Source organism: Quercus lobata, chromosome 12 (assembly GCF_001633185.2).
Source record: "Quercus lobata isolate SW786 chromosome 12, ValleyOak3.0 Primary Assembly, whole genome shotgun sequence".
Classification (NCBI taxonomy): Eukaryota; Viridiplantae; Streptophyta; class Magnoliopsida; order Fagales; family Fagaceae; genus Quercus; species Quercus lobata.
The window spans coordinates 10,582,519-10,604,989 of NC_044915.1; the positions used below are offsets into that span (position 1 = coordinate 10,582,519).

A 22,471-nucleotide genomic window follows, 5' to 3' on the forward strand; every position below is an offset into this window, starting at 1 on the left:
CGAACGATATTCCAGTCAATGAGTTAGCTTTTTACAAAGTTCCTTTTTGGGTACAAGTCCATGATATCCCATGTAGTTTTTAACGAGAAAGGTGGCAGAGAAGTTGTGTGATACAATGGGCGAGGTCCAGAAGTCTATTGGAGCAATGGATGACGATGGAGGTAGTTTTTTCAGAGTTCGGGTTCTGGTGGATGTCACTCTTTCGTTGTGCAGAGGAAGGGTCATCTCTCTACCAAATGGAAGCAAGAGCTGGGTAAACTTTAAGTATGAACGATTGCCTAAGGTGTGTTACTGGTGTGGGTGAGTGGATCATGACGATAGGGATTGTGAACTCTGGGTTGAAAGTAAGGGCACGCTGACCACTGATCAGCAACAATTTGGTCCGAGTCTAAGAGCACCACCGTACAAGACAACGGGTAGAGACGTCATATATGTTCCGGGGTATTTTGAGGGAAGAGTTAGGCGTCCTCAAGGCAGAACGGTGGTGGCGGGACCAGTGGATGTAGCGCCAGACATGGAAATGGAGTGGACAGGTGGAGTAATGAATGCTGAAACCGTTACATGCCATGAGTCACCTATTAATTCAGGAGGGGAGTCCATTACGGAAGGAAGCCTTAAACATGCCAACTCCATTCCGGATTTAATGCAATCTGTGGAGAATAAATCGGGGAGTAATGAATCAGATATCCCAGCAAAACCGAACGTGATTGATGCTGAAATTAATGTATCCAACTCAGCAAAATCCATTGAGGAGCAGTGTACGTTGAGCAACGTAAATCTTGGCATTAATCTCGGAGGCTCAAATTCAATGCCCAAGATATTAGGGTCAGCCTCCACTAGCAGGGTTTCGAAGTTAATGGAGAAAACCCTAGTTGACTCTAACATAGACAATCCCGCACATAACTCTACCATTAATGAGCCTTTGATCCAAGCCGTTTATGGGGAAGTGTCACAACCTGCCAACCTTAGAACGTGGAAAAGGTTCATGCGCCTACCTAAACCTAATGAGACAGAGACTAAAGTGGAACGGGGAACAAAGAGGAAATCAAGTCCAGAATTTTCAGGTCTACACGATGTACCAAATAAACGCATGCAGGTTATTCATGTTGATCAGAACACTTCTAATGTATTGGTGGAGGCTGTGAAGCAACCCCGCCAGGAGCCATGAGTCTACTAGTGTAGAACTGTCGCGGGCTTGGGATCCTAGTGACAGAGAAAGAGCTTAGTGAGATTTCCCAGGCAAAAGATCCCTCTGTCATGTTCATTGCTGAAACATGGGCAGATGAAGAAAGGCTAAAATCAATAAAACATAGGTTACAATTCGATCACATGTTTATGGTCCCTCGGATTCATCGAGGTGGGGGACTCGTGCTATATTGGAAGGATTCTATCAAGCTAAATGTGGAAACTTCATCAAAAAACCATATTGATTGTATCATAGGGAAGGGAAGTGAAGATGCATGGCGGTTTACAGGATTTTATAGCGAGCCTATTACCCATAGAAGATTGAGTCTTGGGAGTTACTGAGACATTTGAATAGGCAATTTGGCTTACCTTGGCTGTGTAGTGGGGACTTTAATGAGATTTTGAGAGGATCGGAGAAGATGGGAGGGAGTACTAGAAGCCACACACAAATGCAACTTTTTAGAGACACAATTGATGAATGTGGTTTTTTGGACATGGGTTACAAGGTTCATCCGTTCACATGGAAGAAGTTTTTTAGAGATGGGAGAACAATTGTAGAGAGATTGGCTAGGTGTTTGGCCAATAACGAGTGGTTGGTTCGATTTGGGGGTTCTATGGTGCACCATCTGACTTGTAGTACCTCTGATCATTCACCCCTGTGGATCTTACCCGAAAATCTGGTGGTGATTAATTCAGAGAAGCCATTCCGTTTTGAAGAGATGTGGCTGGCTGAGAAAGGGTGTACAGATACTGTCAAGGCCGAATGGGGGAAGTGCAGAAACAACACCAATAATCCATCGGGCATTGTCAGGAAAATTGAGAATTGTGGTAAAGCTTTAACAAAGTGGAGCCGCAATTGCTTTGGTAATGTCCAAAAAGAGTTGAAGCATAAACAAAAACTGTTGGCTTAAGTAGAATTGGAAGCTCTTACTACGGGAGTGAATTTTAGAGCCAAAATGCTCAAAACCGAGGTCAATGATCTCCTTGATAAGGAAACAAGGATGTGGTTCCAGCGGTCTAGATCTCTTTGGGCTGTACATGGAGATAAAAATTCTAAATACTTTCACCGGAGGGCATCCCAAAGGTTGAGGAAGAACTGGATTGATGGGATCAAGGATTCACAAGGCAGGTGGTGCTCGGATCCAAGTGAGGTGGCTGTGGCTATTCTAGAGTTTTATAGTAACCTGTTCTCCTCTCCCCATACTTGCCAACCCAAAGTGGTTTTGGATTCAATTCAGTGCATTGTGTCTAATGATATGAATAGGCAGCTCTTGGAGGAATTCTCAGAGAGTGAAGTTCATATGGCTCTCCATCAAATGGCCCCTCTGAAAGCTCCAGGTCCGGATGGAATGCCCCCCATTTTCTATCAGTACTACTGGGATTTGATGGGTAAGGAGATCACTCATTCTGTGCTTTCTTTTTTAAATTCTGCCTCCCTTCCGGAATACTTAAACCACACTTTTATCACTTTAATCCCGAAGGTCAAAAATCCTGAGTTGGTGTCTGAATTTCGCCCCATAAGCCTATGCAATGTTTTGTATAAAATATTCTCCAAGGTTTTGGCAAACCGTTTGAAAAAAATCCTTCCTCATATTATCACTGAAAATCAAAGTGCCTTTACAAAAAACCGGTTGATTACAGACAATATCCTTGTAGCTTTTGAGTCCCTTCATAGTATGCAAAATCATAATTCTACAAGGGGGGGTTACATGGCTCTTAAGCTTGATATGAGTAAGGCATATGATCGGGTGGAGTGGGCTTTTTTGGAAGCTATTATGAGGAAATTGGGGTTTCATGAGCAATGGATTTCACTTATGATGCTTTGTATATCAACTGTATCGTATTCCATCCTTATTAATGGTGCACCAACGGGGCTCATTAGACCTACAAGGGGAATAAGGCAAAGAGACCCCCTCTCCCTGTTCTTGTTCTTACTATGTATCGAAGGTCTCCATGGCTTAATCTCTCAAGCATCCTCGAGAGGAGACATTCATGGCTTCTCTCTTGGTAGGAGGTGCCCTTCACTAACCCATTTACTTTTTGCAGATGATAGCCTGTTATTTTGCAGATCAAATGTTGAGGAATGTCAGAAAGTTATGGAAGTGTTGCAAGTTTATGAGGTTGGTTCGGGGCAACAACTCAACAAAGCAAAAACCACAGTCTTCTTTAGCAAGTCCACCAATGAAGAAAATAGATGGTTGATTAAAGTATGCTTGGGGGTGGAAGAGATTCGGAGTTATGAGAAGTACTTGGGGCTAACATCCTTAGTGGGTAGAAATAAAAAAAAGTAGTTTCAACTACATAAAGGAGTGTGTTTGGCGGAAGCTTCAAGGTTGGGAAGAAAAATTACTTTCTCAAGCCGGTAGAGAAATCTTGATAAAGGCGGTGGCCCAAGCAATCCCCACCTATTCAATGAATTGTTTCAAGCTTCCCATTGGTTTGTGCAACGAGATTGAGGGGCTAATTAGGAAGTTTTGGTGGGGTCAAAAGGGAGATAAGAGGAAAATACATTGGGTAAGATGGGAGGAGCTTTGTAAACCTAAGAGTGAGGGTGGGATGGGCTTCAAGGACCTTGCATTATTTAATGACGCTCTCTTAGCAAAACAAGCTTGGAGATTACTCCATAACACTAATTCCCTCTTCTATAAGGTTTTCAAATCGAAGTTTTTTCCAAATTGTTCCATCATGGAGGCAACGGAGTGTCATTCGGGTTCATACGCATGGAGGAGTATTTTAGTAGGTAGAGTGGTGCTTAAAGAGGGCATGAGATGGAGGGTGGGCTCGGGTGCAAAGATTAAGGCATGGTCTGACCCCTGGCTGCCTTCAGAATTCCTTCCATATGTCACTTCCCCACCAGCCAGGGGCTTTGAAGACGTCACAGTGTCAAGCCTTATCAACCAGGATCCAGTTTCTTGGAACATGCCCTTGCTACATGATCTTTTCCACTCAAGAGATATCTCTTTGATTAAGTCTATTCCACTGAGCAACATTGCAGTAGAAGACAAGCTCTTTTGGCCCTTTACTCCCTCGGGCCTGTACTCTGTTAAGTCGGGGTACCATTTTCTTTGCAAAGCCCAAAGCCTAGATGACCACTCTTATCAACTAGATTCGGATGGTATATGGAAGAAGGTGTGGGGGTTAGCAGTGCAGCTGTGAGAGACCGCGCCCCCGGCCCGTTTTTATAGGATGTTGGGCCAAACCCACGTGAATGGGTGGAGTCGTGTTATTGTCTCTCAAAATGGAGATTCGACTAGTTATATTTTTCCCTTTAGATTAAGGGTTTTACAATGGAGTCGCCACTTATTTAATTATTGGAAAAATAAGAAAACCATGAATGAAAAATTCCTCATTTTATTAATTTGAAATTGAATTTACATTGATCATAGGAAAATTACATGGCTTTGGTCCTAGATACAATCTAAGATAAAGTACATGACTTTATTTCCTAGTTACAATCTAAAAATCAAAAATTACATGGATAAGTATTTGATCTACTAACCCTTGATCTAAGCTCGGAGGCTATGTTACAAGATGGGAAGGTGTTAGGCACCCACCTTGCCCGGTGAAACCGGTCTTCTAGACTATGGTGGCCAACATTCATATCATATCATCCAATATGTCAATCAATTTGTATGTTGAATTTAATGTGTGCATGTGATAAACCCTAATTCAATTTATTAAGCATGGCATTTGGATTGAAAAATAAACTCTAGTGAATGTGTGTGGATAGTGATAAACCTAGATTCAAGGATTTGAAAGAATTACTAAACAAACATGTTTTTCATATTTTTGATGTGGATTTAAGATTAAATCTAGTGATATGCATGAACATGTGATGAACAATTAAGAACATGTAAAGAACACATAAGAACAATTAAGAACATTCAAACATATTCAAGAGAATTATCATGCTTTAATCTTAAATTCTCATCATGACAATATAAGCAAACAGTTAGGGAAGGAGATTATACCTTCATGCAAGATCCATGTAATGGAGGAGGAGATTCTTGATGGAGGTCCTAAGGGTGGAGGAAAAGAAGAACTAGGAGAGGGAGAGTGAGTCTCACTCAATACCTTAAGTCTCAGGAAGACCAAGATATGACAAGACTACTCAACTTCACTAGAACTTAAGAGAAGAGAAGAGAGGGGGATTTTTTGTCTCCTGGAATGAAGGAGAGGAGGGTTTATATAGTAGTGGTGGAGGAAATATGAATGGAAGGCCATTTAATGAGAGTTGACAAGGAATCATGAACCTAGACCTCATTTTAGCCTTTAGGGAAATCTGGTGCATTAAATGGAAAGACTAGTGGGAGTGAGGAGCAAGCCAAAATTTGGTTTTCCCGTAACTGCTGTCACAGCCCATAGAGCCAACTTTGAAAAATCATATCTGCCTCAATTCTGATCGGAATTGTCTCATTCTTGTGCTCAAATTGAAGCCCTGGATGTCTAGTTTCTGGAAAAAATAACCTCATTCACAGATTCAAAATATTCTGAGAGATATCAATGAAATGGTAAGCAGAGGTCATTTGTTAGAAAATGGTTTCAGCACAATTAACATTAATAGGTCCCCAAATTAGCTCCCAATTAACATTAAATGGCTCCAATCACTCCCATTTCAGACTTAATTGGCTCTAAATTTACTCTAATTAAAAGATAATTGCACAAATTACTCATTGAATAATTAATGTTTAACTATCTAGTTAATTAGGTGTATGCAACTCTACCATAAAATGTAGTCCTAACCAATCAAATTATGACACATCATCGATCTCAAATTGATTATATTTATAACCAATTGAAATCAATTGTTCATAATCACATATAGTCAGACTCAATTTGTAATAGTGCATCTCAGCCATTAAAACTTGATTTGATGATAACTTTCAATCTAATGGTCCGATTAAGGCTCATGACCAGTCGATTTGATCGTTACAACATCAAGATTATTTTGGTGAAATGAGATTAAGGATCTAATGACCAGAATCAAGATGCATATTTTCAATGTGAAATTACCCTTTTACCCTTCATGTGAGGTTAAATACGGGTTGCAAAATAGGATGTCAACAGCAGCTAAAGATTAGAAATTTTCTGTGGCGTGCAATCAAAGACACCATCCCGACTAAAGCAAACCTTAAACAGCGAAGAGTAATCCCAGCCGACTGTTGTGATCACTGTTTTAACACCTCGGAGAACACCTTACACGCGTTGTGGTCATGCCCCTCTCTGTCCCAGGTATGGTTACATGATCAGAGCTGGAGAAACTGCCATTCCAGGACATTTGAGAGGTTCAGGACTTAGTGGAATTCATTATTGAAGACGGCTTGGACTTGGCAAACTTTGCTACTACTGCGTGGATGATATGGCATAGGAGGAATGCTTTGAGAACCACCAGCAAGCCCTTCCCGATCCAGCAAGTGCTCCCTGAGGTGCGGGCAGTCCGAGCTGCCTATGTCCGCTCCATTCTGCCTAAACCCCCTCACCCACCCTCTAGAGCTCCAGAACGGTCATCTGGAAACCTCCACCCTGGCCGAGACACAGAGTGAACTTCGACGAAGCTGTGTTTAGGAACGACGATTCAGCAGGTGTTGGTGCCGTGATCCGGGACGAGAAGGGGTTCATGGTGGCTGCAATGGCGGAAAAAATCCCACTCCCCTATTCGATCACTGCAGTTGAGGTTCTTGCAGCAATAAGGGCTTTGAGATTGGTTGGGGACATTGGTCTTGAGTCTTTCATCCTAGAGGGGGATTCCAAGATCACTATTGATGCTCTGGCAGGAAACAACGTGGAGCATGCTGAGTTTGGAAATCTGTTTGAGGAAGCTAAGTGGTTGTCAAGTCAGTTTGGTGACGTGAGCTTTAATCATGTAAGGAGACAGGGCAATGGTGCCGCACATAACAGTGCTAGACATGCAAGACATGTTAGCGAGTATACGATGTGGATGGAGGATGTTCCTCCACATCTTTCTACTGTAATTCAAGCCGAGTTGGCATCTTTTGAATAAAGTTACAGTGTTTCTTTCTCAAAAAAAAAAAAAAGTTTACTTAAGTAATCATGTGCAATGCACATGCTATTTTTTACATATGTCATTTTATTAGAGCAGTTTGTAGTCTTAGGCTACAACTGGTTTTGTAGCTAAACTTTGTCCATAGGTTTTTACATGCAAAACAAAACACAGAAAATGATTTTCTGGTGAATTTTCCACAACACAGATAAACAATTAAAAATATTTTCCATTACACAAAATATTTTCACTTGGAAAATATTTTACATATTGCCAAACAGCTTAAATTAATATAATGGAATCCATCCTGTAGTTTTCGGTAAAGGGAGAAGCTAGGATTTGATTTCACATGATGGTTTCCACATTTTCATGCTAGGATTTGATTTCTTAAAGCTTTCATCTACTCTATTTCCTTTTTTCCCCTAAAATATTTATCTCTAGGGGTGTTTAAGAGCATTTTTAAAACAATAAATATAATAAAAATAAAAAGAGCATGGTAATTACATGCATTTTTTTTACACCAAAAAATAAAAAACATTGCTTGCATTTGATGGTGTTCATAAATGGCCAAAAGTAATTGAGGTATTTATTTATATTGGCATATCATTAGGTTTATCAACGAGTTTAAAAATATAACAATTTTCATAATATTTTTTTAACTGTTGAGGTAGTATGTTGTGATTGATGTAAATAAAAGTTATGATAATGGCGAATCTATATGAAAGTGATGTTGATCCAATTGCAATTTATCATGTTAATAGTTATGAAAATTATTATGTCTTTAACATTATCTTGGGTGTGGAACATAAAGAATTTGGGCCAAAAAGCCATGGGACACAAACCCAATCGCTTAGAAGTTAGAACATGGAAGGCCCACTATCAACAAACCTTATATAGTTCAAAAAGGACATCCAAACATTGCTCCATGCAAAGGTTTGACAAAAAGGGCAAAACTTAGGTTTTTTTTTTTTTGAGATTCACCTCTTAAAATTCAGTTATATAGCTATACTTAACTAAAAATATAGTTTCGTCCATGAGAAAAAGCCACATAGCTAAATTTTAAGAACCTAATGAACAGTACCTAAGGTATTGTACCTAAATTTTGTCATTAAAAAAACTTTAACACACCTATTTTAAGGAATTTTTCTCTCACCATTGTTATTTAACATAACCTTCAAAGTACTTCTGATTAACCCCACAGATTAGTCTCAGATATAGTAAATAAGCTTTTTCTAATTTGAAGCATGCTTTGGTCCTTTGTTGGTGTACACTTGAAGGATCCTCTCCTCACATTTGATTTCCCACATTATAGGTTGAAAGCTCAAATAGTGTAAAACACTATAACTAGTTTTGACCCCTAATTCTAAATTACGGCTTAATTACTTTTATTCTAACTTAATTAAGTGTGGAACAAGAGTAAATAAATCGTAATAAAACTGGAATACTACTCTAAGGCATAAGCATGTACAATAAACAATAAATGTAAAGTTTAAAGAGTAGAGAACAGAAATGCAAATACAAGATAACACCGAGACGTGTTATCAAAGAGGAAATTGAAGTACTCGACAAAAAACCTCTCCGCGGCCCTCCAAACTGAAATTGATCCACTAGTAAATAAAGTTAGAGTACACGAATATCAAAAAGACCCTCCAAGCCTAATCTACCCAATTTACTTGAACCCTTCAAGTTCCAACTACCAACGGCTTCACAAAACCATGTCTTCACTTGTTATTCGGATCCCGCAATTAGCTCCAAATTGCATCCCCCAATCAATGGCTTATTCCAATACTTTCATACACACCAAAACTTCTCTCAACACTCATAATGGATGAGGTAAGTGTTTGGGCTAAGAACCTCTCAAGGATGTGTAGATGGAGAGGTAGGAGTAGAGGAAAACTTTAGAGAAATGATGTAGATGATTGTGTGTTTACAATCTCTAACTCTCAAGTGTATAGTGAGGGTTTTCTCTCTCAAAAGTTTGTTTGGAAAAACTCCTTACAATTTCGTGGGTAATGTAGGCTTATATAGTGTTGGTAAAGTTATGAGAAAAACACACTTTAAAAAGCTCTAGGCAGTGAGTTTTGCGGATCACTCGCGACTTGGTCTGAGTTGCGAAGTGACTCGCAAAATTCAACCTAGCATGAGACTGTTCAGATTCCAACATGTGCTTCTCATGTGGCCTTTCCCAGGTTGTCACTCAAGAGCTAGTCATGAAATCTCCTTCTTCACAAATCGTTACCAACTCTTACATTAAATCTCACAATAAAAACAAGGAAATGATAGAACAAAAATACAATCAAATTTGACATGGAATTAAAGCCAACATTAAAACATAGTTGTAAATCACAGTTTTACATAGGTTATTTGTTTTTCCCTTTGAAAAGTGATGGGATAAAGGCAAACTATTATATATTTCTTGTACAATAATTCTGGTCTTGTCTTTATTTCGACTTGTTTACTTCAAGTGCAAGTGCAATACTAATAGATTTGAAGGCAGCATTGACAGAATCATAGAACTTAATGTACTTATTATCAATCTCCTGCTAAAATTTTCCGACATCCTATTGATCTTTATGAAATTGGCCAGTGGGATTTGATTTTTCAATAATACTATGTATATTCTATAGATCTTTTGCTTTGTTTCGGCCGCTACAAAAACCATGCCTCTGTCATCAAAATGCACACTAAGGACCTGTTTGGTTGGTTAGTTCTAACCAATATTTTCACATTTTAAATAATTTTACACATATTTCAATACACTTTTTCACCCACATGTATATCAAAAACACTCAAACAATATTACTCAAACTAACCTACCAAACAGGCCCTAAGTTACTAACTATTAGATTTAGATCTTCTTGTATTAAAAAAAAAAAAAATGGGCATAATCCAATACAATAAAAATGATGGAAATTTTATAGCAATCCATTTTCTGTGCAAATAAATTTCCAATTTCAAAAGTCAACCAAAAACAAGCGTGTCTCCCATTCTCTGTGCGATACGCGTAGGTAAAATGTTTTTGTCATTTCGAAATTAGTTCGCATTTTATTTTTTTAATCTGAAATTGCGTGGATAGCAATATTAGCACGTGATTTTCATATGTCTTTAGAGATGTTTGTCTTTTTGTGTGAAATGTTTGTCCACCGTCCACCGAAAACGAGCAATGATATTTATTTATTTTGGCTGAATGAGAAATGCTATTTATACTTGTACAAAAAGGGGCACAGACATACACCTCATACATTCAATATCCATCCTCCCTATCACAACCTTTGGATTCAGTCCGGGGATCAGATATGATTATGAGATTCATATTTTATATATGAGAAGAATAATGAATAATATTCGATATATTAAATAATTATTGATATACTATTTCAGCTCGATCGATAAAGTTTTTTGTCAAGTAAATAATAATGCAGAGAGAGAGGCCACAAAAACACTTATTAGATTGTGTAATGTGGGTTAACGTCAATATCATTAGAAGCAAATTAGTTGCATTTAAGTTGTAGAATACGGAGATTTAGGGTTAAGTGAGAATAATGAGGAAGAGAAAGAATATAGACACGGAGAAAAGAAAGAAAAGGTTGAGGGCATTAACTTGATCAAGCCCATACCTTAGCATATATTTATATTAGGGTTTATAACATGATTACAAAAACACCCTTATTAATGTGCCAAAATATACGACAATTAGAACTAACTCTATTATTTGCCAAAAATTATGTAGCTTAACTGGTTGATATTCATCCCCTTATTAATATGCTAAAATAAACGACAACTAGAACTAATTCTAACAGTTGCCAACAATCATGTAACTTAATTGATTGGTACTCATTCTCTGCGGTAACTATCAAATTATCAAAACAAAACAAAATAGTTATTACAGCCGTCCTAAGTTCTTGTTCCTCCTCTAGCGTTCATCTTTGACATTAAGTTCTTGAGATGATCATAACGGCTATATTGGTAATCAATCAAGACACAGAGCTGCCTTATGGCCTCCCTCTTCTCCTCCCCTAAACTCAACAATTCCTCATCCTTCTCTTTAATACTCTTCTCCAATTCCCCCACCTTCTTTTCAAGTTGGCTAATGGCTTTCTTCAGATTCAGCTTTTCCTCTGCTTCCTTGTTTTCCTTTGCTTCCAAATTCCAAACCTTCTCTCTTAACAAGACTTCCTGTTCTACCCTGTCATCAAGTTGGGCAACTAAACAATCTGTATAAACCTTCAGTGCTTTCATTTCTTTATTTCTCTCTGTCACCCATTCCTTTGCATGCTGAAGCTCATTTGACATCTTGTTAATACGATTAAGAACATTGACGTTGTCCACCTCAAGCTTATTGACCACCAGGTCTGATATACTCAATGTATTGTGTGCTGCTTCCACTATAGCCCTCATCTTTGTTATCTCAGCTCCATAAGTTGCAGTCTTGGCTTCAAGCACTCTAATCTCTTGCTCATACTTCTCTTTTGTCATCCTGTAGTTGTCTTTGTTTTCACTGTGTAGATGTTCTATGACCAGGACTCTTTGGCACAACAGACGGATATTATCCTCAATATTATTGCGGACCTTTTCTGCTAGTTCTTCTATCTTCCTTTCTGCAAAGTGTAGACTTTTCTTGTTTTTAGTGATTTCCTGTTCTTTCAAAGTTCTCTTCTCATCTCCAAACTTGCTTATTAATTCGTAGTTTTGACTTTCTACAAGGGTCAGTCTTTGACATGATTCTTGTTTATCTCTCTCAATTTGTAACTCCAACTGGCTTTTCTGAGTCTGCAAAGAATCCAAATCCTGTTGCAGATTGTTAATTTGTGCTGATAAGGTCATAAATTGAGTGGAGGCTTCATTCTCTTTAATTTTATATTTCTTTTGAAGAGCAGAAATCACGTGTCCCCTCTCTGTCAATGCACTCTCCAATTCAAGATTTCTAGCATGCAGCCCTTCCTTTTCCTCTATCAAGTCTGCAATTTTCAGTGAAGAATAGTTCTCACTGTCTTTGAGTTTCTCCAGGAGGCTAGCTACTTCATCTCCTTTGTCTTTTAACAAAAACTCAAGTTGCAAAATCCGGGCATGCAATCCAATATTTGTCTCTTTTAGCTGTGTAGCTTCAGTTGTTTTGCTTTGAATATGTGCTTTCATATTTCTTTTCTGGTCATGCAAGGATTCAACTTCAAATTTCAAGCCAGTTAACTGACTCTTTAACTCCCTTATCCTACCTGATGCTTGAGTTTTACGCGCCTCATGCTCCTTTACAATAGCCAGAAGTTCCCTTTCTCTTTGATCAGCTTCAACCCTCAGATTTTTGTTGATTTTCTCAGCTTCTTGAATTTTGCGCATTGCTGCCATGTGATCTGAATTTAAATATTCCTTTTTTCCTTCAGTAGAGGACAACTTATGATTTGGATCAGCACTTTCAAATTCTTCAGTTTCAAGTGCTTGCACGATGCTGCCTGCCAGCTCCTGATTTTCATTCTCCAATTTGCCATTATTACCATCTATTTCGTCTGAGGAATAATATTCCGAGTCCGAGCTTGAAGGAGACAAAGGAAAATTTTTCTCTTCTCCTCCATGAATTCCTGTATCCAAGTCTCTTCTAAGATGATCATACATGGCATAGAGTGATTTGTACCTTTTGTAAAAGTTCTCGACGAGTCCAACAAGTTCTGACTCTTTCTTTGGATCTTTTGTGATTCCATCTTTTCTCCATTCATTTTCATCCTTGACAAGCTTCAAGATTCTTGTCACATAATTTTCAGTTTCTGCAAATTACAGAAACAAATCCAGAATGCTGACATAGAAAAAAAATAATAATAAAATTACTTTTTCCCCCTTCGTAAGGGGAGAGAACTAAATTAAAAGTCTAAAGGAATTGAAGCTTTTGTAAGTAGCAAAAGTGATATGATTTACAACAAACTTGTTAGTACTTTTTAGTTAGGTTATTGCCTAGTAGTATATCATTAGAGAGCATTCTTTAACCTTCAAACCCTATAACTGCTAATACAATTGTTCAAGATTAAGTTCATTTAGAAGAGAGAGTTGCACCTGTTTTAGTCTGATCTAGTTCTCTGGCTTTTTCTGGATCAACTTCAACATGATACTCCAAAAACTTTGTCAACTCCTCCATCTCTAGTTTAGGTTTCTCAGCAAACCTACACATAAAGAGGTACTTGTCAAGATGAAGCAATTATCAAGCAAAACAGGCTAGAGATCTGGGGAAAAAAGAAAAAAAAAAAAACCCAAATCATGGGAAACCAGATTCTGCACACGCAATAATTTGACAATTGGTTACTAAGCAAAGACTCTAGCTGCTTGCCTAACAACTTTTAATTAGCCCATTTAATTATTAAAGGAACAAATACATTAAGTGCACAAGTGATCAAATTAACCCAAATTTAATAATTTTTTGAGATAGGTAGATAATAGTAGAGGAGGGAGATGTGATTTGAAGTTTCAAATCACAAATATTGAACACCATAAAGAATGTCATTACCACCTCAATCCTTTATTTATTTATTTATTTTTGAAAAAAACTAAAAAATAAAACAAGGACAGTTCAACATATCAGTTGGAAATATACTACATCATTGAGGGAACAAAAAAAAAAAGAAGAAGAAGGAAGCTTGCCTGCCCATTTGTAATGAGCAACTTTACTTATTCTCTCCAATGTATTAACACACTACTGAGTTTCCAAGCATTATTTATATATTATCATTTACCATACAAAAATAGGTAGCATTCATTGGTAGTAAACACATTTTATCCCAAAGAATTCTGTTGGAAATTTAATTAGCGGGGGCCAAAATTAGCTTAATATCAAATATCAAGAAAAAAAACGTGGGATCTTCCAGAATTGAACCTAAAATCTCAAAAAAAAAATAAAAAAAAATAAAAAATAACTAAATTTACTAAACTATAAATACTCAAAGTTCTTATTTTCCTAATTGATTGCTTAAATAAAAGGAAGGAAATGTTTTAGGAGTTATAATGTTGCTGTTCAGGTGCGCTTTAGAAAATTCCAAGAAGCCATAGAAATTTGAATTTAATGTTGTTTTACTTTTAGGATTTCAAATTATGAATATCTGAATGACTTAATTAAGTGGATCATTTCATGATTTAACAAAATAAATATAAAAAATAAATTAGTTACCTGTGAATTGAACACAATTTTTCTCCCAGATGAATCTGAACATACAGTGGAATAAATTAACAAAAAAAAAGTATTTTCAAGCAAAAAAAGGAAAATAGAGAAAAAATTATAGTGATTTTTTTTTTTTTTTTGGGACAGGATTATAGTGACTATTCCAATTTTGTTGTAGTACTTGTCCTTTGAATACCCTTAGGTTCGGCATTATTACCGCAGAAACCACCAAGTAAGCATCTCATTGTTCTAGCTGTCTCAGGAACAAAAAACGCCATACATTCTTATCCTAGTTAATCCTAAAATGTTATTCGTACTGGTTGATTAAATGACACTTGTTCCTCCAAAAAAAAAAAAAAAATGACACTTGCACCATTCCTCGCCTTTTTCGATCTCTTACACAGAGACAAGGACGTCGCTGTAGGAGGAATCCACACATGTTGTGAGACGAGCCTCATAAGACTATCTTATAAAATATTATTTTAAAAAAAAATTAAAGAGTCATTTATGGGAAAAAAAATCTGTTTAGAATTAGTCTTTCTTTATTTATTTTTGCTGAACGATTCTCACAGTTTCAATTTTATCCTTTTATATATTTATATATATGTACATATATTTAAGTGTATTCATTTCATCCTTCACTTCAATTCTTGAAAAATCAAGGTCCTTAATTATTAACGTGTTAATTTGACAGCCTATTCGAGAGAAAGTTTTTTTTTAAGAGATAGTTTCAACTTATGGTGTCCGCTCTTAATAATAACTCTTTATTATTAGAACAAGACACCAATCGGCTTTTTGGTATAAACGGGGATTGAACTCTAGATCTCTTATTCAACCATCAGAGACTTTACCAGTTGAGTTAACTAAAACCCATTGTTCGAGAGAAAGTAATGATCCTATCAAATAATATTTAAGTTTTGTTTATTGGGTTAAAAAATTCACGGCCACAAACAGGTGGATAAAGAGAGTAGGAAAATTTTAAAGAGGAAAAATATATACCCAACAACACTTAGAAAACTTAACTACTTTTCAAGGATAAAAAGGTAATTACGTTTCATATAAATAGACGACTACCGTTTAAGTTCTTCCTAAATTGTTTTGTCAAACACAAACAGTTGAACTCTCATTTTTTAACGTACTAGTGTTAGTGGCACATGCTTGGCACTTGCAAGGCAAGTGCTTGGTTTATTTAATGATTTAATCTGATTAACATCATTAAACACTAATTAAAAAGAAATTCATCAGTTTTCCAAAAATATCTAAGATTCACCAAAATACAAAACATTTATACAGTTCTTTTAGTACATATAACATTTCAATCAAATTACACTGAATACATTAAAGAACAAAATGAAACACTAATTTTACAAAACCATCCTTATCGCCTATGACCAAGCCCTCTCCCGCAAAGATTTTAGACTTGCCAACAATCAAGAAAGCATGAAAACAACCCACAATCAAAATATAATCAGAAACATAAAACCCAATCAATTCCTTTCAAATCACCAAAACTTGACCACCCATATCAAAACCCGAAGGAATCATCCCAAAATCCAACCCTAAATCTTTATCATCATAACTTCTCATTCTTCTATAAGTGAATGTCATGATTTCTTAGCGCAATTGACTTTCAAGTTAGATTAAAATAACAATAACATGAGCAAGAGAAACAACATGACTACATATAACAAATTAAAACAAACCAGAAAGAAAGAAAATTATAATCCACATGCAAGATTAACCCATGTGGAGAAGTTACATCTAAATGAGATAAATATACTTTAAATAACGATAAATATAGTGGTGTTCATGAATGAGCTAAACCAAAACAAAATCTGCATCTTTCTTTCTCTCCAACCTTTTTTCTTTTTCTTTTTTCTTCTCTTTCTCTCTCTCGTGATGGAAGCAATTGACTCATGGCTAACTCTCTCTTTTTTTTCTTAGTTCTTATCTCTCTCTGTTTCTCTCCATTACCATGTTGTGTCTTGGGTTTGTGTCCATCAGCAGAGTACTTGGCTGTCAAACACATCAGACAAAAAGATAAGATAAGAAAGATAAAGCCAAGTGACAAAAACTACCCCACACTTTTTCACTCTTCAGATTAAAAGTTTTTAAAGATAGAAGCGTAAATCTATCTTTACACAACAAACAAACTTGAAATGAAATCTCCACTTTTGCCATTTTAACCCTTAGAATGTCATTTTGTCAAACACAAGCAGCTCAACTGTCCTTTTTTATATAAAGTATAGATATAGATATTATAAGATAGAGTATTTGATTTAATGTAACCTTTCTTAGTATTCGATTATTGTAACCTTTCTTCTATTAAGCAAAGAGGAGGACCTAGCTAAGTGGGCCTCAATCACACACGTGAATGCGTAGGCCCACACTGAATCGAATCACGCCAAATTGGGCATGGGTGCAGGGGTTGGTGCGTTCAGGTTGGGCTTGTCCAATATAATAGTGTGTTTGTTCTTCATGTTTAATCATATTATATTATATTATATTATATATAATAAAAGTTAGGCTTAGAAGCCGTGGTTGCGCCACATAACTTCACCAAATTGTAAAAATTTTATTATATTTTTAAAAATATATATAATATACATCTCTATCAATTTTTTAGATAAATACAAAAATTTAATTGTTGTTATCTTTTATTTAAGTTATATATGATTTTTAATTAAAGTGTGCATCTTGGGCAAATTATTTGTTATTATTAGAATTTTGTCTACTACTTTACCACCTCTTTGGATAAAGTATGATGAACACAAAAACTTAATAATTTAATAATATATCAATCTCTTCTTTGGATAGACTTCTCTTAAGGGAAAATAACACTTTGGATAGACACAAATGTCTAATAGTGTTTTACAACTAATCAATTATATTGAAGATAAAAAATATATATACGTTTCTAATATTTTTTTGTATTTATTTTTTCCTTCACGTTTTTTTGTTTCTAATATTTTCTTTTACTTTTTCTCTTCACTTTTCCTCCTATTTTGGTTAATCTATTATTCTTTTTTTTAGTAAAGGATAGAAGGTTTTTTTGATAGATGAATAGAAGGTTCATCTACTGAAGTCTATCAACTTCTTATTTATTTGCACGGGCGTAACACTAGTTTTTCAAAACAACGTGACTATTCACCTTGGCTGTCAAACACATCAGAAAAAGAGATAAGATAAGAAAGATAAAGCCAAGTGACAAAACTACCCCACACTTTTTCACTCTTCAAATTAAAAGTTTTTAAGGATAGAAACGTAAATCTATCTATACACAACAAACAAACTTGAAAGGATACCATGAGAGAGAGAGAGGGGGGGGGGGAGGAAAATAGCGTCCACAACAACACTTATTAGACTGTGTAATGTGGGTTGACATCTGTGGTGGGCCTTTTTGTGCTATGGACTGGGCTATTTCCTACCGTCCTGTGGCCCAATAGTTTTGGGGTAAGAAAGTCAAGACTGGTTCAATTGAAACTCACCTCAAGCCAGCTTATGCACAAGCAAGGACTCCTTTTGCAGAAATCCTAATCACGTGCCCATGGCAGGGGATGCTGTCACAAAAAACGTTATGGTAGGAGATGCATAATATAACAAGATAATGAAAAGATATTCTAACTAAAACGTTTGCTATTAACTAGGGGTAATATTTAAACAACTTTGCAACAAAAAAAAGATGTGATAATATGAGTATGGCAGAAATAAGTTAGCAACAATGAAAAGAACAATGTTTATGCTAAAACAGTAATGACAAAAGAAGGGAAAGGAATTAGTCCACTAAACTTAGCTCCTCAGCAAATTTAAGTTTAAAAAGAGAACCAATCTCCAATGTGAACAACCTCACATGGAGATTCTACCATAGAAATTGCCCACTTTGGATGAATGGACCTAAATGGCTTGTTCTTAAATCCCTTAACTAGCTAGAGAGTATGTTGTTGAGAGGGAGAGAAATGAGCAGCCTATTGGTGCATGCCTTATCACACTTTTGTTTTCTCACTTTGCTTCCTACTCTCTTGTTTTTCTCTATTGCTTTTTATTTCTTTCTATGTTTCTGTACTTCCTTATTTTTTCGTTGTTCTTGTTTTTTTTTTTTTTTTTTACTATGCACAGCTAAAGTCTTTTTATACTGCATGTCGTGATAAGATTTACCATTTTACCCCTCAACTACTTTTGGCCTGTTGTGGGTGTCCTTCCTTGGTCACTTACTGGTCTGCTAGCTACCTAGCCACCACCACTATCTTGTGCTGGCTGTGCCACGCTCCATTCCTAGACAAAGGGAATTTTGTTTTATCTTCTTGCTTTCCGTAGCATTCCCTTCTAGATAAGGGTTGGGTGTTCTCTCTCACTAACTCCTATGGCATGCACCTAGTGATTCCAACTCATCTTTCCCTCTTTTAGGTGGTACGTCATCTCAGCAGGACATTTCCTCCAAAAGAGCTTGAGCGAGAATCCCATAATAGACTTCCCCCTTCTCCTCACCGCCAGACCATACCCTCTCTTACTTTTGGCCTATAGCCTACAACACCTGTATTGGCTAGGTACAAGGGGGTGGTGCTTGAGCCTTGTGCGTGCTCCACTCCCATGTGAGTCCATGACTTGTCTGTCATTCATGCGTTCGCCATTTCCTATGGGTTTGTCTGGTCTCGCTGCGCATTTTTGCTGCTTATTTTTTAACCATTTGTGGTGTGGATGAGTCTAGGACTTCATTCTTTGCATCTCGTTTCTTCTCTAGGCTAGGTCTTACTTGGGCATGGGCCCTTTCTTCTTCAATTTGACCCCTGTTCCCTTTGACTGCTGGTTTGTGGGCTGACTAATATTTCTGCCACGCCACTGTATGCTTTCTGCCATGCATTGCTTAGCTTTGCTTGCTGGGCCTCCTTTGGGCCTACCATGTATTTGTTTTTTTCCTTACTTAGTTCATTTTGCCCAGTACTTCTGCTAGGTTAGTTTTCATACCATCTTAGACTTCCTTGGCCCATATTATTTCTTTGGACATCCTTGGCCCGCTTCTTTAGGCATCCTTGGCCTATTCCATTTTTACATTCTCATGAGTTTTTTGCTAAATCTTTCGGGCTTCTCTGGCCCAATTACCATATCTTTTACTCTTAGGGTTTGTTGATGTTTGCACCAACCCCCATTTACTAATTCCTTTCTTTGGGCTCCTCCGGCCCATCTTTGCTTGCTTTCCACTTCTTACGATTCCCATGGACTTATTACTTCCTTTTCTGGGGTTCCCTTGAGCCCATTTGCTTTCTTTGGGGCCTTTTTACTATTTTATGAGCCTATGTACCATTGTTTCTGCCATTCAGACCTAATGGTTTTCCTTATTTTGCTAATTCTTCTTTCTTCACCTTTTGTTATATTGTTAGGCTTCTTCTTGCCATTGGCCCTTTTCTTTTTTTGCCAAAATGGGCCTCAACAACATCAATATCTAATCCCCTTCGTTTTGCAAACAACTCCACTCTGCCTTTTTAGAGTATGAAGCTCCCTTAGTCTGCAAGGCAGTAAAAATATAATAAAGGGAATAAGCACATGGAATACATTAACAAAGAATGCTACTGTTAATGTTACAGAAAAGAAATTGGTCTTAGTTTTAGCTAGCTCATGATTTTTTTTTTTTTTTGCCCATTAGTTCTGTAGTACTGTATAATGAACAATGGTGCAAAAGTTTGTGGTTGAGTTTCAAGAAAGAGAGCAACCTTGCAATCTCTGCACGTCTTCTTGCTTCATCAGCCATGATGTTAATGACCCTGAAAGTATGGCGTTCAGAGAGCATCTTGACCTCCACTGACTGAAGGCCATGGAGTGTACGTGGCTCAGCTGCCCATGCAGCTTCACGAGCTCCCTTACCAAAGTCTTTTTGGGTGGTGAATGCCGTCTGGAAAAATAAATCAATTGTAACAAGACCATAGCAAACCACACCACATATATTAATATTAGCAGTCAATTTTGAACATAAACATACATAACAAAATAGTTGATTTATGATATGAGAGTAGGTTTGGTTTCACTCATTTTTTTGTCAAATGCCAGACCTCAGGCTTTCCCACTTAGTGCATATCTAACAGTAAACTTGAGAGGATCAAGCAGCATATATGTTGCAATGTTGAATAGCCAAATAACGCCTGTCCAGCGCCAGCCAATCTTACCAATTCCAGCAAATTCCCATGATGCCATGGCAGATATTGCTGTTGCAATCTGTAAAAGTTAAGCATTTCAATGTTAGTTGATAACAGAAGGCTAAGGCTTCTTAAGGATAGAATGTTAGGGAAAAACAACATATTTTTGAAAGAGAAATTTTATTAAAAACTTGAACCATGAAATGGATCCATTTTAATTGAAGATGATCCTGATGCATACTGGGCATGCCTAATTGTTGGGAATATTTTTAATTCACACATACATGCCCAACACAAACAAGATAATAATTTCAAAAAGAAAATGAAGAATAGAAGGATTGGGATGGCATTTCAAATTATAAATTTGTCTGAAATACACATATTGGACACAATATGAAATGATTATTTGTACGTGTCATCCTACTACTGGTCACATACCAAAACAGATACATCAACAAAGAAAAGAGAACACAATTGTCGTCCAATGGAAGATCCTAGGACTAGGTTACATTCATAAGTTCCATCCAATTAATGCCTAACAAATTAGGGTAGAGATGAAAGCTTAGACACTTCGAAAAATTGGGGATTTGACAATAGGGCAAACAGTCAAGGGGATCAATGCCCTGTGGTCAATTCATCAATGAAGGTTCTAAGCAAGGATAAAAATGGCACATTTGTGATATGTATGAACACCATATTCTTAATCCAGATTACTCAGTAGAAGAGTCATTTTGATGCTTAATACTTTTTTTTTTAATAATTTGATAGTTGAGGAAGGGGTGATTTGAACTGGCCGTTTTCATTGGAAATGCTAGTTTTGCTACAAGGTTCTTGGCATTTTGGTACTTAATGCTACTAGCAAGCACTAGAGGATCTCATCACTTATCAGTCTATGAAATAATACAGGCAAAGAGTGCTACTAAAGCCCAAAAAAAAAAAAAAAATTGACCACTAAATTAACTGGTGACATTAATTGAATTCCATTAAATGAAATTTTAAACCCATTACCAGTTGAGCTACAAGGAAGGCAGCAACAAGAAGAAGTCCAGATCTTTCCGTGAATGACCAGCCCTGGGAGCGAGTCACAAATGTTAGAGCCTGGCTAATGGTGCTAACTTGAAGGTACACAGCAGATGCTAGCTTTGCATCCAGATCTTTTGCCTTCGAATCTGAGAGATTATGCTGGTTCAAGCTTGTTACATGGAAATGCCTCTGAGAGAGAGAGAGAGACAATAATTATTCCTTCATGAGAAGGTGAAAATTAGTTTCTAGCAAAATAAAATTGCAAATCAATGGACCTGATTTCTTTTTGCAAATGACCTTTCAAAATACTCTAGGTTATCCTCAAAAAACCAAAGAATAGGCTAGGAAAACAATCAAGCAAGAGATACACTCACCGCAAAGAAATCTGTTTCATAAATCGCCCAGAAAAATATAAGAGTCATCAGAGCAAGGTTACTGCCTAAAACAATCCCAGTAGCAAAAATTTCACTAAGCTTCCAACTGTCGGGAAGTGGAGACGGCTTGACCCTGTCTTTGGAAATTGTCATGATAGTACCTAGAAACAAGCTCAATTCAATTTGGGGGGGAACAAGCAGAAGAAATGCAAACCAGAAAGATACAAGATAAGGTTGCTTATAAACAACTTTCAGCCACTACTAATGCAAGCTGAAAGAAATAAAGAGAATACTAATGCTTACCATCATTAAGAATGGCAATGATCAGGACCATAAAAGAAGGGAAGTTGAACTTCCAGAATGCAGTAACATAAACCCCATCTGTTATATAAATTCAGTTGCCAATGAGAAGTGACTATTTTGGTTTGCACATATAAGACTTCAATATAATATAATTCCAGCAACCCTATAACAGAATGGAAACTTACCACTATACGTATGGTTATAGATACTGCATATATCTGGAAAATGAAAAAAAATGAGGGCAAAAGTATTTTAGGCCATTGCAGCAACTGAACACAAAATCTATTAATAAATTGCTTCCTTCAAGCATGAAAAAAAGTATCTC

At 36.8% G+C, this 22,471-nt stretch overlaps 5 protein-coding genes across 5 annotated transcripts; 3 read left to right on the forward strand and 2 right to left on the reverse strand.

The window, feature by feature from the left end:
- Window positions 1–1,604: 1,604 nt before the first annotated feature.
- Window positions 1,605–2,096, forward strand: LOC115970220. The gene has a single exon (XM_031089881.1). The coding sequence runs from the start codon at window positions 1,605–1,607 to the stop codon at window positions 2,094–2,096; it is 492 nt and encodes a 163-aa protein (XP_030945741.1).
- Window positions 2,097–3,597: 1,501 nt separating this feature from the next.
- Window positions 3,598–4,341, forward strand: LOC115970221 (uncharacterized mitochondrial protein AtMg00310-like). The gene has a single exon (XM_031089883.1). The coding sequence runs from the start codon at window positions 3,598–3,600 to the stop codon at window positions 4,339–4,341; it is 744 nt and encodes a 247-aa protein (XP_030945743.1).
- A 2,473-nt stretch (window positions 4,342–6,814) lies between these two features.
- On the forward strand, window positions 6,815–7,186 carry LOC115970222. The gene has a single exon (XM_031089884.1). The coding sequence runs from the start codon at window positions 6,815–6,817 to the stop codon at window positions 7,184–7,186; it is 372 nt and encodes a 123-aa protein (XP_030945744.1).
- Window positions 7,187–10,996: 3,810 nt separating this feature from the next.
- LOC115969960 (COP1-interactive protein 1-like) lies at window positions 10,997–13,318 on the reverse strand. The gene is made up of 2 exons (XM_031089604.1): window positions 13,226–13,318; window positions 10,997–12,942 (listed from the first exon to the last, which is right to left on the reverse strand). Exons 1-2 carry the CDS (start codon window positions 13,305–13,307, stop codon window positions 11,081–11,083), a joined length of 1,944 nt encoding a protein of 647 aa, XP_030945464.1. The 5' UTR covers window positions 13,308–13,318; the 3' UTR covers window positions 10,997–11,080.
- A 2,311-nt stretch (window positions 13,319–15,629) lies between these two features.
- LOC115970987 (plasma membrane ATPase 2-like) lies at window positions 15,630–22,358 on the reverse strand. The gene is made up of 7 exons (XM_031090642.1): window positions 22,332–22,358; window positions 22,147–22,224; window positions 21,844–22,004; window positions 21,455–21,658; window positions 20,477–20,525; window positions 17,810–17,881; window positions 15,630–16,337 (listed from the first exon to the last, which is right to left on the reverse strand). Exons 2-6 carry the CDS (start codon window positions 22,175–22,177, stop codon window positions 17,859–17,861), a joined length of 468 nt encoding a protein of 155 aa, XP_030946502.1. The 5' UTR covers window positions 22,178–22,224; window positions 22,332–22,358; the 3' UTR covers window positions 15,630–16,337; window positions 17,810–17,858.
- Window positions 22,359–22,471: the final 113 nt, after the last annotated feature.

Bases quoted from the DNA above. Each gene is read 5' to 3' on its own strand.
- LOC115970221 (XM_031089883.1), top strand. From the start codon at position 3,598: ATGAATTGTTTCAAGCTTCCCATTGGTTTGTGCAACGAGATTGAGGGG.
- LOC115970987 (XM_031090642.1), bottom strand. From the start codon at position 22,177: ATGGTCCTGATCATTGCCATTCTTAATGATG. The intron at 22,005-22,146 runs GTAAGCATTAGT...GCTTGTTTCTAG, and splicing joins CATTGCCATTCTTAATGATG to GTACTATCATGACAATTTCC. The intron at 20,526-21,454 runs GTAATGGGTTTA...TAACTTTTACAG, and splicing joins CCTTCCTTGTAGCTCAACTG to ATTGCAACAGCAATATCTGC.
- LOC115969960 (XM_031089604.1), bottom strand. From the start codon at position 13,307: ATGGAGGAGTTGACAAAGTTTTTGGAGTATCATGTTGAAGTTGATCCA. The intron at 12,943-13,225 runs GTGCAACTCTCT...TGTAATTTGCAG, and splicing joins ACTAGATCAGACTAAAACAG to AAACTGAAAATTATGTGACA.
- LOC115970220 (XM_031089881.1), top strand. From the start codon at position 1,605: ATGGGAGGGAGTACTAGAAGCCACACACAAATGCAACTTTTTAGAGAC.
- LOC115970222 (XM_031089884.1), top strand. From the start codon at position 6,815: ATGGCGGAAAAAATCCCACTCCCCTATTCGATCACTGCAGTTGAGGTT.